The sequence below is a fragment of the Camarhynchus parvulus genome, chromosome 4A (assembly GCF_901933205.1).
Source record: "Camarhynchus parvulus chromosome 4A, STF_HiC, whole genome shotgun sequence".
In the NCBI taxonomy this organism is placed as follows: Eukaryota; Metazoa; Chordata; class Aves; order Passeriformes; family Thraupidae; genus Camarhynchus; species Camarhynchus parvulus.
This window is the reverse complement of record NC_044600.1, coordinates 11,013,574-11,027,951: the sequence shown is the minus strand read 5'-3', so window position 1 is coordinate 11,027,951 and position 14,378 is coordinate 11,013,574. Positions and strand designations below refer to the sequence as shown.

At 40.4% G+C, this 14,378-nt stretch overlaps 1 protein-coding gene across 5 annotated transcripts in view; it reads right to left on the bottom strand.

Annotated features, from left to right (window-relative positions):
• Window positions 1–12,982, bottom strand: part of VBP1 (VHL binding protein 1) — a 39,760-nt gene extending 26,778 nt beyond the window's left edge. For 2 of the 5 annotated variants that reach the window (XM_030967352.1, XM_030967346.1), the window contains exons 1-8: window positions 12,136–12,821; window positions 4,539–4,681; window positions 3,279–3,354; window positions 2,352–2,454; window positions 2,067–2,160; window positions 1,851–1,962; window positions 703–809; window positions 52–93 (exon numbers count right to left, since the gene is read on the bottom strand). In XM_030967352.1, the coding sequence (XP_030823212.1) occupies window positions 52–93; window positions 703–809; window positions 1,851–1,962; window positions 2,067–2,160; window positions 2,352–2,454; window positions 3,279–3,354; window positions 4,539–4,681; window positions 12,136–12,268 (810 nt within the window). In that variant the 5' untranslated portion in view covers window positions 12,269–12,821. Of the gene's footprint in view, window positions 1–51; window positions 94–702; window positions 810–1,850; window positions 1,963–2,066; window positions 2,161–2,351; window positions 2,455–3,278; window positions 3,355–4,538; window positions 4,682–12,135 lie in introns of all 5 variants that reach the window. The other 3 variants (XM_030967347.1, XM_030967351.1, XM_030967348.1) reach the window with 3 other exon arrangements.
• Window positions 12,983–14,378: the final 1,396 nt, after the last annotated feature.

Below are 14,378 nucleotides of genomic sequence, written 5' to 3'. Positions count from 1 at the left end.
AAACACAAAGAACAAAATAATTGGGTTAATCAATATGCAACATATACTGACCTGAGTAAGATCTGGAATGTCACCCTGATCAATTCCAACTTGCTGGGTTTACAAAAAAAGAAGAAAAAAAATACATTACTACATGCAGTGCCAATGAACACAAAAACCAGCAGTGTTACATAGAATCTAGCATAATAAAAAGGGATATTCATAATTTTCTGAACTGCTACAAGTTTCACTAGGAACACACCTTAGAAATCAAAAATACATTAAACAGCATCTCAAGGCAAACTCAGCTTTTCATCCAGCCTAACTTTCATGCAGAAAAGCCTGCTAGAAGCATTAGAAACAGCCACATTGCTTACTGAAACTAGTTATCAATTTTTAAGTACTTACAGTAAAGGAGAGCCCTATAAATATCTTTAAATAGACTGTAATAATCAGTTTATACATTCTGGAGCATTCATAAAATTTATAGTGATACTTCAGAAAGTTTACTATGTGGTCTGGCTAATAAAAAGGATGCCCAAGAATCCCACACCATGTTAACAAGCATATATAATCTTTAAAATATCTTTAAAATCTCTAGAAAACTTCCTTGTATAGTGAAGTTAAGCAAACAATCTGTTTCAAGGTGTTTCTGTGAATATTGATTGTGTACCAATACAGACAGTTAAATTATATCCTTTCCATATACATAGATTTATTTACCTCTGCTACTTTGAGGAACTCTGACAATTTGGTCATTCTGGCAAGAAATTTTTTGTAAATATCCAAGCCTTCTTTGCACTGGTTCTTCTTCATATCAAAATATCTTTCTGAGGATGCAAATAAAACTCTTGTAAGATAACACCCTCCCAGGCAAAAAACTGACGCAGTATTATAGAAGTTAATTTGACACAAAGTTCAGTAACAGGACAGTAGTAACTCAAAGCTATTCAGATATTCAAGCTTATATAATAAGCTTGAATAAACCTTTTATAATAAGTCAGTCAATATAAAACCACTGATTTTTCTGTTTCAGTGTGTTAGACTATAATGCAAAAATTTATTAAACGTGGATGTGAATCAGTGCAAATCATTAAATTAGGTATTATGGTGAATATTTTCTAAAATTCAGCTTTTTTCCTAAAAGCTGGTAATGAGACAAATTATTTTATAATTTGAAATTATTCCTGGTATTTATTTACCTTTTTAGACCCTGTATCAATACGCTTTGATACTGAAGTATCAAATGTATACTGAACTGACCTACCAAAAGGAGCATCAGCCACATCTTTTACTTTTTATGGTTTTCCTCTATATACTTACAAATATAGCACTGAGTAAAAAATTAGTGGATTAACAGAACAGACTGATGGCTTCATTCATAAATTTGCTTAAATGGTAATGAAAAGGCTTTACTAGGTTCTTATCACCCTTAAAAAAAACACCTCAATTTCATCTTATCAGCTCAGGCAGATTCAGGTACCAGTCAAAGGTGACCAGTCAAGTTTTAAAGAAAGAACAGGAAAACAGAATTGAGCCATACTGTGAGTATATTAAATACTCAAAACATCATATATCTCACCAAACCTTTACAGTCCAATTGCAAAGGTTATCCATTGGACTTTCACGGTATTTTTGTTTCAGTCTCACCAACCACCCTCTCATTTCACTTTCTGTTTCAATATGCATTCTTCCAGGTAGAAGTGGATGTGTAAGCCTATGCTCCTGGTCACTAAAACTAAGACAGGCTTCATTTAACAGCAACAAAACAGAGAAAATTTATTGAGAAACTGAAGTAATAAATTGTCTACGTTCTTTAGTTTTTTCAACGTCTTTCAAAAAATTCAAAAGCTAAAAAAATTCTCACATACCTAAAAGATTAATAATCCCCTCATTGTATGCTGCAAAAAGTCTAATGGAATCTTTAAAGAGGAGCATAAAGGCAGCATTTATAACACCATTTGTTAGTTCATTTGGATTTGCCTGTGTAGAAAGCAATGAGAAAGTAAATTAGTATTTAACAAAATAATGAAACTCTCACTTCAAAGTGAGAGGATGTTACTTAACACTGAGCTTAAAGTACTTACATCAAAATCAAGGAGTGCATCAAGCTGGTTCTGTATGATTGGAAGGGTTTTCAGAAGTTTTTCAGGATTCATAGTTCTCATCACTCCATCTATCCTACAGAGTAAAGGGCACACATTTACAAGATACAAAAATATCAGCACACATTGTATTGTTTCAACAATGCAACATTGCTTCCAAGGGCCAAAAGAGCACCATTCTATGACAAGTTCAGGAACAACTGTGGCCCTCCTTGTCCCACCCCCTGCAACAGGAAGGGTCAAACACAAGTAGCAGAGTAGTCTTACCCTCTTTTCATTTTGGTGAAGTCAACCGCTACAAGTCTATATGAAAGTGCTTTTTCATTCAAGTATCTGCTGTATCGCCTAATGAAGGTAGACATATCATAGCCTAAAAATTGAGCATTTGTAAATTAGACATTATGAAGGGAAAACTGAAGTTTTTCAGTACTTTTCAATAACTGTTCTCCTACTAGCTTATTTTATGTCAGCTTGTATAAAAGGTCCTTCCTAGGCACTTTCCAGGATCTTGAGATGTGACATTAGTTTCTTCCCAAGTAGCTAAGATTAGGAAAGCATTTGGTGCAATTATGAGAATAAACACCTAAACACATTAAAATAGACAAGAACTGAGCATGAAAGCTCAGGCTAGCACCAAGCAGTTATTGTTAAAATGTACTTGAAATTAGAATAAAAATGTGTTCCTAGTAAAATGCTGAAGAGTTTGGTAACTTATCTGCCATCCCTCAAAACCCACATAAAAACCTAAAAACGTTTTCTACCATGAGCAAGTAATTGAAGGACTTATCAGAGATTTGAAGAAGTTCTCCCTATTTACACAGCACATCCTAGTAACCATTCCATGCACCTTAACAGTAAATATTTACTGCTGAGTCTTTAAAATACAACAACAGAAATTATTATTGTACTGATAATTCATCAGGTTTATTCTAATGGGCATTAAGAGCTCACTTTGTAAAATTTACAGCTGTGTGTGCAATGCTGCATACAGACAGATTTCTAGTACTCACCTAGGTAACTCAATGTCACTTTACCTGTGTCTACATTCTTGGCTGGACATTCTTTGGTGTTTCACAGAATAAAAATCAAACCAGCCTTCCATTTAAATGTCATTTATCTCCTAGTGTGCACCAATGCATGCATTGTCACAGAGAAAAAGGAGTAGAGTGATCTCCTTCAGTGAAAGATCCTTACCCTGCATGGCACTTTTGTCCAGGTAGTTATTTAGGTTGAACAAAGTGTTCCGGGATGCAAGATACTGGATAAAGCGCTGTTGGTGAAGAAAAAATAGAGAATGTAATTGTTGTGAGAGTCAAAACATAGAAGCATATTACAAGCAAACTACACTTACCTTGTAGCTGTTTCTAGTAACCTCTATATACAATAGAAATTAGTCAAAAGGGAAAAAATTAGAGGAGAACCTGAAAATACTCATTAGCAAAGCCTCTGATGTCCAAAACTCGATTTGGCAGAAATATAAATTTAAACTAAACAAAGAGACATCACTGCTCATAAATAAAATACAAATAATCCTAGAAAAAGCTGCCTAGTTAACTTTGTACTTTCGAACAGACAAGCTGGAAAAAACAAAACAAAAATACTACTTGCATAACCCGGGCTTCTGAAGTTTGCTGTAGCTCAGCTGCTGCAGTGTGAAGAGCACACTACGTTTTAAAGGTCATTTCTATCGAGTTCACAGAGCGTGACAGAGAGGAGGAACACCAAGCTTTCACAGCAGGTTAATGGCTGGAAAGCACTTCCAAGAATTGTCACTTCAGTGTTACCAGTGGTGAACAATCATTTCTTAGGTCAATGACCACACGCAGGTTCAGGACTGTCACCTGACCACAGTTTAGTTTTTAACTTGTGCAAGAGAGGCCACATTTCTAACTCCATGTTATTGACTAGGAAGCTTTTAATAAATTGTGATGAAATAATTTAAGTGAATTAAATGCAGTAGAAGGGTGCTTCAGAGGAATTCTAACAGCAACAACAGATGAAGAATCAGCCCATTAGACGATGCTTTGCAAGATCAAATATTCCAGTCACCATATTCCTGTCCCCTTTATCAAGTATTCTTTCTTATCTGTTATTAGGTTGGCTGCACATTTACAGAGTGCTAACAAGACTCTTCTGCTGTGCTCTTACTGATAAGCACTACCCTAATGAAGTAAAGCTCATCAGAAGTCTTTCAAGCCTTTTTTTCTAGAAAGGTCACTCATTATTCCCTCACAGACCAACCCAGATACCTGCAGGTAAACTGCAAACACTGATATATTTTGGTATTGAAATAATGAAGGAATATTTTTTTTCTTCTGGACAAATACTTTAGAGCTATCAGTAGAGAAAAAACAAAATCTTTGAAAAACTGAAGTACATATCTAATGCTTTACAGATTGAGACAATTTTTTAAAAACTGTCCAGTAGGCTTTAAGAGAATAAATTATGTCTTACCTCATTTCCATACATCATGAGGTGGTGTGTTGTAATTAGAGCTTTGAACACTACAACCCAGCTACTGTTTGCAGTTCTCTCAAAGAGTGTATCTGCCAACTGTGGAATATTCACATTCATTTCATTTGTGCACTGTATTAGATCTAAATTAAAGGAAAAAAAATCAAAGCATTACAATGAATTACACGCTCAGACGATCAACATGTTATTTTGTGGTTTTCACATTGAGAATTCATACTGGAAGCATTAACTTCAGTTGCTTAAGAAATAATTGAGCTTCTTTACTCTCCATGCTCAGATTCACTACATTTTACTGAAACACTCCAAGTATGAACTTCAAAGGCATTTCAGTAATTTGATGGAGTCCCAATAGCTCATCAATAAATAACCTGTTCCATTAAAATGGAGCCCAAATTAGTCTCTGAAAGCCAGTGTGAGCTGGCTGGATGTGTGACCTTCTGGATGCTCAATGCTCAAGGCCACTCCATCTAACCAAAAAAGTGAAAATCTGAGAAGTAACAAAAAGCTGAGACATCCCAACCTCATGAGATCAACAGGCAGCACAACCCTGCCACTCCCACCTAGGCCTGAGTACTCACACACGATGGCAATGAAATGCTATCAATCTCTAAAATATGCCTCTTTTCTGGAAGAATTAAGAGCAAGAATTTGCATCTATGCACCCTCCCACTTAGCTTAAAAACACCTGATCACAAGCCTACTGAGTATTTTGTGATGGATCATGGTAGGTCTTGGGCTTTCATACAATAAAGCTCTTTGTGTCCTAGACTGACAATAAACTCTATAGTAGAACATTAACTTGGGAGGTCAGAGACAGAGAGGTTCAAGACCTGGCCTGAGACTTAGCACAAAACCAGGACAGGCTCCAGCACACACATGGGAAGAGCACTTGCCTGAGAAGGCAAAAGAAGGCACTTGCTGAGAAAAGAGCAGAGAACTGAACCCAGGACTACTCTAAACCCCTCAAGACATGCACATCAGACATTTATTCTCTCTCTGTGCTAAATTTGGCTCAGGTGTGATCAAAGTACACCCTAAGGACTGGGCAAGGCCAGTAAAACAAACATTTGGTTAGAAAAGCTTCCTTTGTGGCCTCTCATTTAAGCTGAGCCTGTGAGCAGCCCATTGGCAGCAGAGCCCAGTGCTGTTTGTGCAGCTTGTCTGGATGAGGAGCTGAAGGAGGGCAAGTGCCTGGGCAGCAGCACAGAGTGCACAGACTGTCATCAGAAGCATTTTAAATGTCAACTTAGAGCTCACACATTGATAATTTAGGAAAAAATATTTCACAGAAATACTGCACTTAAAATGTATCTTTCTAGTGCACAGAGTATATTACAGATAGACTTTAACTAAAGATTGGTTTATTAAGACAAAGTCCTTTGATTAAAAATTGCTGTTTAAAATAGTTTAATAACCAGAGTAATTTTAATAGAGTAAAGAATTTTAGTATCTCATCAAGGTAAAAAGCTATAAAATGCAAGTTATATCAAGTTATAATAAGTTACTAATTTCATTCAGATGTCAGAGATTTCCAAGTACGTACAACACATGGAAGCTGGGATGAAAACTTTCACTCTTATTAGCAACACACAAAAATGCTGAAATAGCTGCACAAAAAGAAGAGCACCAGAAAGGAGCTTTAAGCAAGCTATGCATCAAAACCTTATTGCTGAGTAGTATTCAAATAGTTCAATTTTTATAAATGTGAACTTTCTCAAAACCCAAGTAATTTGTTAGCTTCTGCTCCCTACTCATGGTTGTATCACCATCACATGCTCTGTCAAAATAGTAAGTACTTCAAACTAGAAGTCCAAACAGTCTATAGGCAATTATTGCCTCATATAATGAAGCAACAGCCTCATCAATTGAATGAGGATCTTGTTGCGACATTTCCAAGTAGTTATCTCAAAATATACTAAGGCAACTAAGTCTTCCTGAATCCAATCAGTTTATAATCAGGTATTATAGAAATACATGGAAAATACTGAGCAGCATCTAAGACCAGCAGCTGATGTGTCTGTACCCCACACAGAAATGTTACAAGACTATTAAAAGTTCTACTCTCAGTTTATAAAAACCAACCAAACAACAAAACCCCAACCAACAAAAATCTCACAAACTCTTTCAAGAGCAATACCTATAAAACTAGGTAACAGTTAAAGAAATTTCATTGATCTGCTGAGGTCAAAGACCACACAGCTTATCAAAAATATTACTTCAGCACAAAGTCCTTTTGCTTCACATAACCAGTAAGCAAGTCATTTTTTTCACTGAAGATTTTTCAATACTAAATGTGCTTATTAAATAACAGATGAAACTAGAAGGAAGATCCAGGTTAAAACCCAAAATCTTGCTGCTCTCCAGTCAAGCTAGCCGAGGTATTTTCATTCATATTTTGCCAGTGCTCCCCAGAGATTTCTGTCCTGTCAGGTTCCCTCAAGCTAAGGTCTCCCAGCAGATGTTCCAGCAGACCCCACGATGATGCTAACACTGGGAGATCCTTTGCACATTCTAATGTTTGTGCCTGCTATTGAGTGTTCTCGCAGTGCTGCTGGGGCACAATGTGACAGGAATCCTACTGTTACACCTGCATGCAGTGCTCTAACTGGAGAGCTCTCCTTAAGCCCCACATCCATAAAACAAGTTTTGCTTTATGCCAGAATAAAGGTTTACTTCCACAAGAAGCCATGCAGATCTCTTCTGTCAAGTGTCAGTAACAGAGTGAAGCTGACAGAGCTCTGCTGTATTTGAGAAGCTCTTTTGTTATTGTTTAATTCTCAAGCATGGACGGTTCTGTGTAAGTTACACGTCTATCCATTTCAAAAGGCAACCAAAATTAAATACCTCACATAGGCAGGGCCACTAGGAGTCCAATTCAAGCTGTGGCTGAGTGAGCTGCCACCCCATGCACTTGAGACAGGCTGAGGACAACACCCACTGGCTGCCCTGAAGACAATTTTTACAGGGGGGACTCAGCACAGCCTGGCCTTTGATTCCAAACCTCCTTCAACACTGAAGCATGTAAGTCACAGTTACCAATATCAGAGAGAACACATGCTTAGACAAACAAAATGTCTCTGAAATACAAACTAAGCAAAAAATGTCAGTGCATTTTATAGGCCAAAACTGAACTTTCTTAAGAGCATGTTGCAAAAGACCAAGTTTAAAAATAAGGCTACTTCAAGGCTTCAATAAGGCTACTTGTGGTAATTTAAAAAAATATTATTTTACAACTAGCAATAAAAATAAAGCTGGCATTACATGTTAATCCTACAACTGAGATACATAAAAAGAAATGCAAGTGCCATTTCTCTAACATGATTCTTCTAAGCCTGCAAGGGGAGTATCTATATAGAGACAACTGTAGGGATCTATTACAGCTGGTGGCACAGAAGGAAGAGGCTATTACCCCCATACAGCTGGAAGGAGAAAGGAACACATGCACCTGAGAGACTGACAGCTGGGCAACAGTAACATGGATGTTGGCAGCAAAAACTGGGATGAAATGCACAGGGTGAGTGATGCTCATTTTCTTATCGCAGTACTTATATAAACACTTCACAACTCAAAGCATTTTGCCAATTACCCAGAGGAATCATTTCAACTGCAAGTGAAACTGCAGCGCTATTTCTAGAATGGAATTTAGAGACATGTTAACATCACACAGGGAAAAAAAAAGAAAAAAAAGAAAAATGAAAACAAAATAAAATAAAATAAAATAATAAATCTAACAGCTTTAAACCAGAAGAGTACCATAGGGGTTTTTCAAGCAGCCTGGAAGAGCTGTGAGAATCTTAGTGCCTAGAAGAGTACTTAGTATTTCTTTTCCACAACTCATCTGAAATACTGGCACATCATCTATGAAGCTATACAGCTCTTCAGAGAGCAGCATAAATCCAGATATTAAAAACAAAATAAAAAATATATATCAGGTTTTTGGAAAATTCTCAGAAAAAAAACTGACATACTTTTCAACTTTTAAGTAATAGGAAAAGCCATAATTTTCTTGAGTCAGGAATCTCTCTCAAGAGAGCTGTAAATACATAAGATAAAAGCAATCATAATAGTTTAATATTCATGTATTTCTTCCATTTTGTCACAGGACTGAAACTACTTTAAGACAGATACAAGAGCTAAGACCATTTTCCTCAGTCCCAGCAGTCTTAAAAAAATACATTTTCTTCTAGAAAGTTGCATCATAGATGGCACGTTACAAAAATGTAAAACATCAGAGCCACTTCAGCCAACTTTCTCAGTGTAGCCAAGGAATGCAACAATTTTTGCTGGAAGACTTAAAAGACAGCATTCAACTGTTACAAACATTGTTTTGCCCTTCTTTGCTCATAGTGCATGTCTGAGAGCAATCTTTAAATTTCAGTTATTATATAACAGCTAAATCAGAATTTTGAGTTACTTTACACAAGCACAGCAATTCAGCTATTCTGTCCCACTCCCCCACTAAACAAGGACACAGGACAGATAACCCATAATGTTTTAAGAAAAGCTATATACAACCTCCATTTAGAGATTCCCACAATATTAACTATTTTTTTGTTCAAGTTAAATTTTCTCAATTATTGTGCTGAAAAACTTCACAAATTGCTAAAGAACTTCAAATGAATGACAGCCACTGGTCTGTGTAAAGGATTCAAAAAATGCCTTTGTTCTGTATCACAACTTGCACATCTCTGCAAGAACCACACTGCATCAGCATTCACTTGACAGTCAAAAGCTCAAGCTGCCAAGAGAAAGAATGGGCAGTACCAGAATTACAGCGCCAGAATTACCACTTCTTAGAATGTTTCCAAAGCTTGTATACATATGGGAGTTTTCAGTTTTGATTAAGAACATTAACTACCTTCCCCTCCCCTGTGCTTCTTTAGTGGGTTGTATACAAGTTAAACAGAAGCTGTTTTTTCATTACTGTGTTAATTTAAAAGTTTAAGCTGCAATTAATTTAGGGGTTTGTTTTTTCCAAGTTTTGGTCTACACACAAGTCTACTCAGCCAGTTACCATCTTGGCTACAGCTTTAATTTATTCTTTTTTCTTTTGATTCTACAGTGGTTAGACAAGAGGATGTTTGCCTCCCAAGGTGTGAGAGCCCCACTCTGCTGTAACCCAGACTCTGAGGGAGTGACAGATCTGTCACCAGGAAAGAAGAGACAAGACCTTCAGGTGCTCCACTATCAGTCTCTATAGAGCATTTTATATTATCTGAAAATATTACAAAATAGTACAGAAATAGATCTGTTTACTTATTTAGGACACCATGACCTACTTTAAAAGGTAAATCCCCAAGTATGCCCATTGACATTGCTTAGGTTTTTGGGGTGGATTTTTTGTGGGTGTTTTTTCACTCTTGAAGTAAAATATGACTATACTACTCAGCAGTTAGTAGTCAGATAAACCACAAGACACTTAAATACTCACAGACACTGCATATGTAACACCTTTCTGTAAAAACCTATATTGTAATACCACAGTTTTTCTTGCTGAGGAAACTTGGCAGTAAGGGGATTTTAAGAATTAATCTGAACAGAGGGCACAAACTGATACTCCTCCACAATCCCTGATACAACTGCAGTAACTCTCAAAAAATTGTTCCTGGTAAAGCTTTTTCCTGAGCAGCAATTACAAATAATAGCAGATGGTGTAGCATTTTGAATGACACACACACATAGTGACCAGAGTACAACTACCAGAGTTTTACATTAAATCCAAGCTATGTTTTCCTTCATAATCTACTTCAATTGGGAAGTACTTGCACCGTATCTTGGAAAAACATACTGTATGATTTTTTTCCAGAGATTGCTGCTCACATTCAATACAACTAAGTCTTGTGTCAAGTGAAAAAATAAAAACGCCACTCAAACGGTTGCAGATGTTTGAAAAGCAGTGCCTGGGTAGGCTCAATGAAGACAGGAGCATGTTCATTGGGAATTTTTAAGCCATTTCAGACATATTTAAGGTACCATATTTCAGATCTTTTTTTCCCCTACCCCACCAAAGTATTCCTCTATTTCAGATACCAAGTGATAATAAAATTTCTGTCTTAGGCCAAAATCTGAGCAAAAGAATTACACCAGAATACAGAACTCACGTGGCACAGAAGGGGACTGTCAGGAGACTGACTGACAGCTCCAAACAGCCTGGGATCAAAAGGAACTTGTTAGTCAAAAGGCAATATCAGTTTATGGTATTCTGAAGTTAAGAATTGTTCCATGTTTCCATTTTCTTATTTTGTAAGGGTGACTTACAGCTGATGACATTATTTCAATAGTATTTTCAAACAACACACTACCTTTTTTAGGATTCAGAACCTTTCAAACTATTGAGCAAGCTGTCACCACTTTCTGGCTTCCTGTTATGTTGCCATTTCTGGACTCAAAGGTTACCTCACTGAACTTGTACCACAGGCAGAACACAAGACCAGAAGAAATAAGGTAACTTTAAAAAGGTATCTTTAGAAAACAAATTGTCAGTTACCCAGTTTTAAGGCTTTTCATTTCAACACAATAGCTGCAATGTTCACTACTGTAGCTGGATGCCACCCATTCAGATCAGTAACAAATGAAATATATATTTGGCTGGTTTTAACTCTTTGATCCACACCAAAAGCTCTCACACAAGCCAGTATGAGCAGACCAGTGTCACAGGGTCACACATCCCAACTATCCTCAAACAATATAACCCGGAACGCTTCTGCCGAGAGCCTGAACCAGCAGCACCTTTAGTACCATCAACTTGCATGAATCCTGCAAAACTACCCGCCTGTCTTTGAAGAAACCAGCAAAAGGCTTCAAGCCTTTTTTTCCTCTCTTTAATGGAAACACACACATTTATTTCGCTTTCACAAGCTGCAGAGCGGGTATGCTACAGAATGTACAAGGTTTGTGCACTTTTGAGCAATCAGACAGGAACTCCAATTGCTACTCTGTTACTAACGCGAAGCAACACCACTGACACTTCTGTAGATTTCAGGGGTAACTCTCTGCATCTTTTGGTGTAGACAAAGACGTTTTAACATACTTAGTTCAAACGTATTAACGGCAACATACTCTCATCCAGAAGAAACGCACTGATCAACCTACGCCCTTCCCTTTACCTCGCCTTTAATCTTTTACCTCATTTCACGATTTGTAAAATAGAAAACTATGGTATTTCGGGAAATGTTCGAAATGTTTAAACGGATGTAGTCCACGGGATGCACAGAAGGACTAAACAGCGCTTAAAAAAAATTAAATTCTGCCTTGCAACAGTAAATACACCTTTTCCTCAGGTGTCGGATTAATAAGCACCACTGTATCCAGAGCACAAGAGCTAAGCAGCTCTCAGCGGGAACAGCTCATGAGCTTGGAATATTTTTGCTCCCCGGGCGCGACCAGGTGTTACAAACCTCGCTCCCTCCACGTGGAAAATAAGTTCTGGAGATCACAGCAGTCAGGTCCACCCAGATTTACCCAACACCCCCTCCAATGCAAGCGGCCAGCTCTGCCCTCTCCCCCGGCCGTGCCCGACGGGCTGCCCCGGGCTCGGAGCTCCAACCCCGGGCCCACCCGGCCGGCTCCTACTCACAGTCCAGGTGCTTCTTCTTGGGGCCCATCACCTCGTGGGTCGTCGCCTTGCACACAGCCTTGGCGACGGCCGAGCCGGTCACGCTGTGTTGCGCCGCCGTGATGCGGTCCGTGATCGACTGTCCCGACATCATCGCAGCGGCCCTGGCAGCGGCTCCGCCGCGTCCCCCCGCAAGGCCGGGCCGGCGGCTCCCCCGCGGCCGGGGGCGAGCGCAGCCTCCCGGAGGAAGGGCGCCGGCGGCTCCCTCCGGCAGGAGCGCTCGCCGGGCTCCGCCTCAGCGGCTCCTGTCGGCCGCCGCCGCCGGGGCTCTTCCCGCTGCTCCGCGGAGCGGCGGCGGTGATCGCTCGGCTCCCGGCACCGCTCGGCGCTGCCGCCTCCGCCCGCGGGTGCGCCCCGGCTTTCCCTTTCACATTACGCTCACAGACAAAATGGCGGCGGCCGTGGCGTCAGGTGACCGCGCGCCCGCCCCGCTCCCGCCCCGCCGCTGCCGAGCGGGCCCGGCTGGGTCGGGGCTGGGAGAGCAGCGGGAGCGGAACGGGGCTGGGAGCGGGAGCGGAGCAGGAGCCGAGGCCGTCCCCCACGCCGGGCCTCAGGTGTCCGCGGGCAGTGGGACCCACCCACTCCCGCGGCGCCGAGGCGCTCCGTGGCTCGCCGCCCCCACCACCGGAAAATCACAGAATGAGCTTGGATGGAAAAGACCTGTGCGAACATTTATCCCAGGCTGTGACCCAACACCACCGTGTCAACCACACCAGGGCACTGAGTCTTTTCTCACACACCTCAGGGTCGGTGACTCCAGCACCTCCCTGGGCAGCCCGTTCCAGTGTCTAATCACCTTTTCTGTGAAGAAATTCCTCCCAATGCCCAACCTAAACCTCCCCCGGTACAGCTGGAGACTGTGATCTCTGTTTCTGTCACTATCTGCGTGGGAGACGAGGCCACTCCCAGCCGGCTGAGCCTCCTTTCGGGGAATTGCCCGCCGGCTCTTTGTTCGTGGGTGGCTGTGAATGACGGACGGGACCGGCCGGGCCCTCACGGCCGGGGCGGCGGGACAAGCGCCGGAGAGAGGCGGGGGCCGAGGGGAATGGTCGAGATGAGATTTTCGTCACAGACCACAACGCTTCGGGGTGGAAGGGACCTCTGGGATGGTCTAGTTCCACCTACCTGTCATGGGCAGGGACACCTGCTAGACGAGGTTACACTAGTTTTTGTGGTGATGAGTTTTCTTTTCTCTTGCGGACTTTACTTTCAGAAGCAACATCTGCGGGAAAAAAAAAAAAAAAAAAAGAAAAAGAGCCCAACCTCCCATGCTGAGCCTGTTTCAAGGGGCTGTAGATGCATTTAGAATGGAAAAGACCCCTGGGCTCATCAAGTCAAGCCCTCAACCCAGCACTGGCAAGCCCACCACTAAAACCTCTCACCAAGCAGTGCCACATTTTTTAAATCAGGCTTTTAAATCCCTCCGGGGCTGGTGACTCCGCCACTGTCCTGTGGAGCCTGTTCCTGGGCTTGACAACACTTTTGGTGAAGAAATTTTCATACTATCCAATCTAAACCTCCCCTGGCACAACTGGAGGTTAATTGCTCTTGTCCTGTCACTTGTGCCTTGGGAGAAGAGAAGAAGCCGCAGCCTGGATGCCATGGAGCACTACTCACATGTAGCCAAACCACTGGTGGGTTCTCAAAACCTTTCCAGCTACTGATACCCAGCACAACCCTGTGAGGGAAATCCATCCCAGCCAGACCCAGAGCTGTGACAAAAGAATGCAGCATCACTACTACTCAGTCAGAGCAAACATTTCCCAGGCCATTCCACAGAGGAGTATTTTTTTAACTTCTGCAGTTATAGTACACTAATATAAGTGTGAACACTCATACAAACAGAAGATAGAACACAGCAATAGTTATTTTTACTTTGAAGTAATAATACAAAAAGTAAGGAGAGTAAAAAGTAGGCAGTTGAATACGAGTGTTATAAACAAAAATCTAGCAGCTTCTGACAGTCAACTCATATTTTAGGGTGCTGATTAAAACTGTATTGCTTAAATTATCCCTAAAGTGAAATACGCCATAAATATGTGGGTAGACTGCCACAACACCAACCGTTTGCTATTGCAGTACACATATAAAAGCACTAAAGCAAGAAACATGCACTCACAGTACTGTGTATTTCACTAGTATATAAAACTTTTGTATTTTCATAATATTTGTATGAAATAGAAGGCATTTCTTAGGTGGTTCAG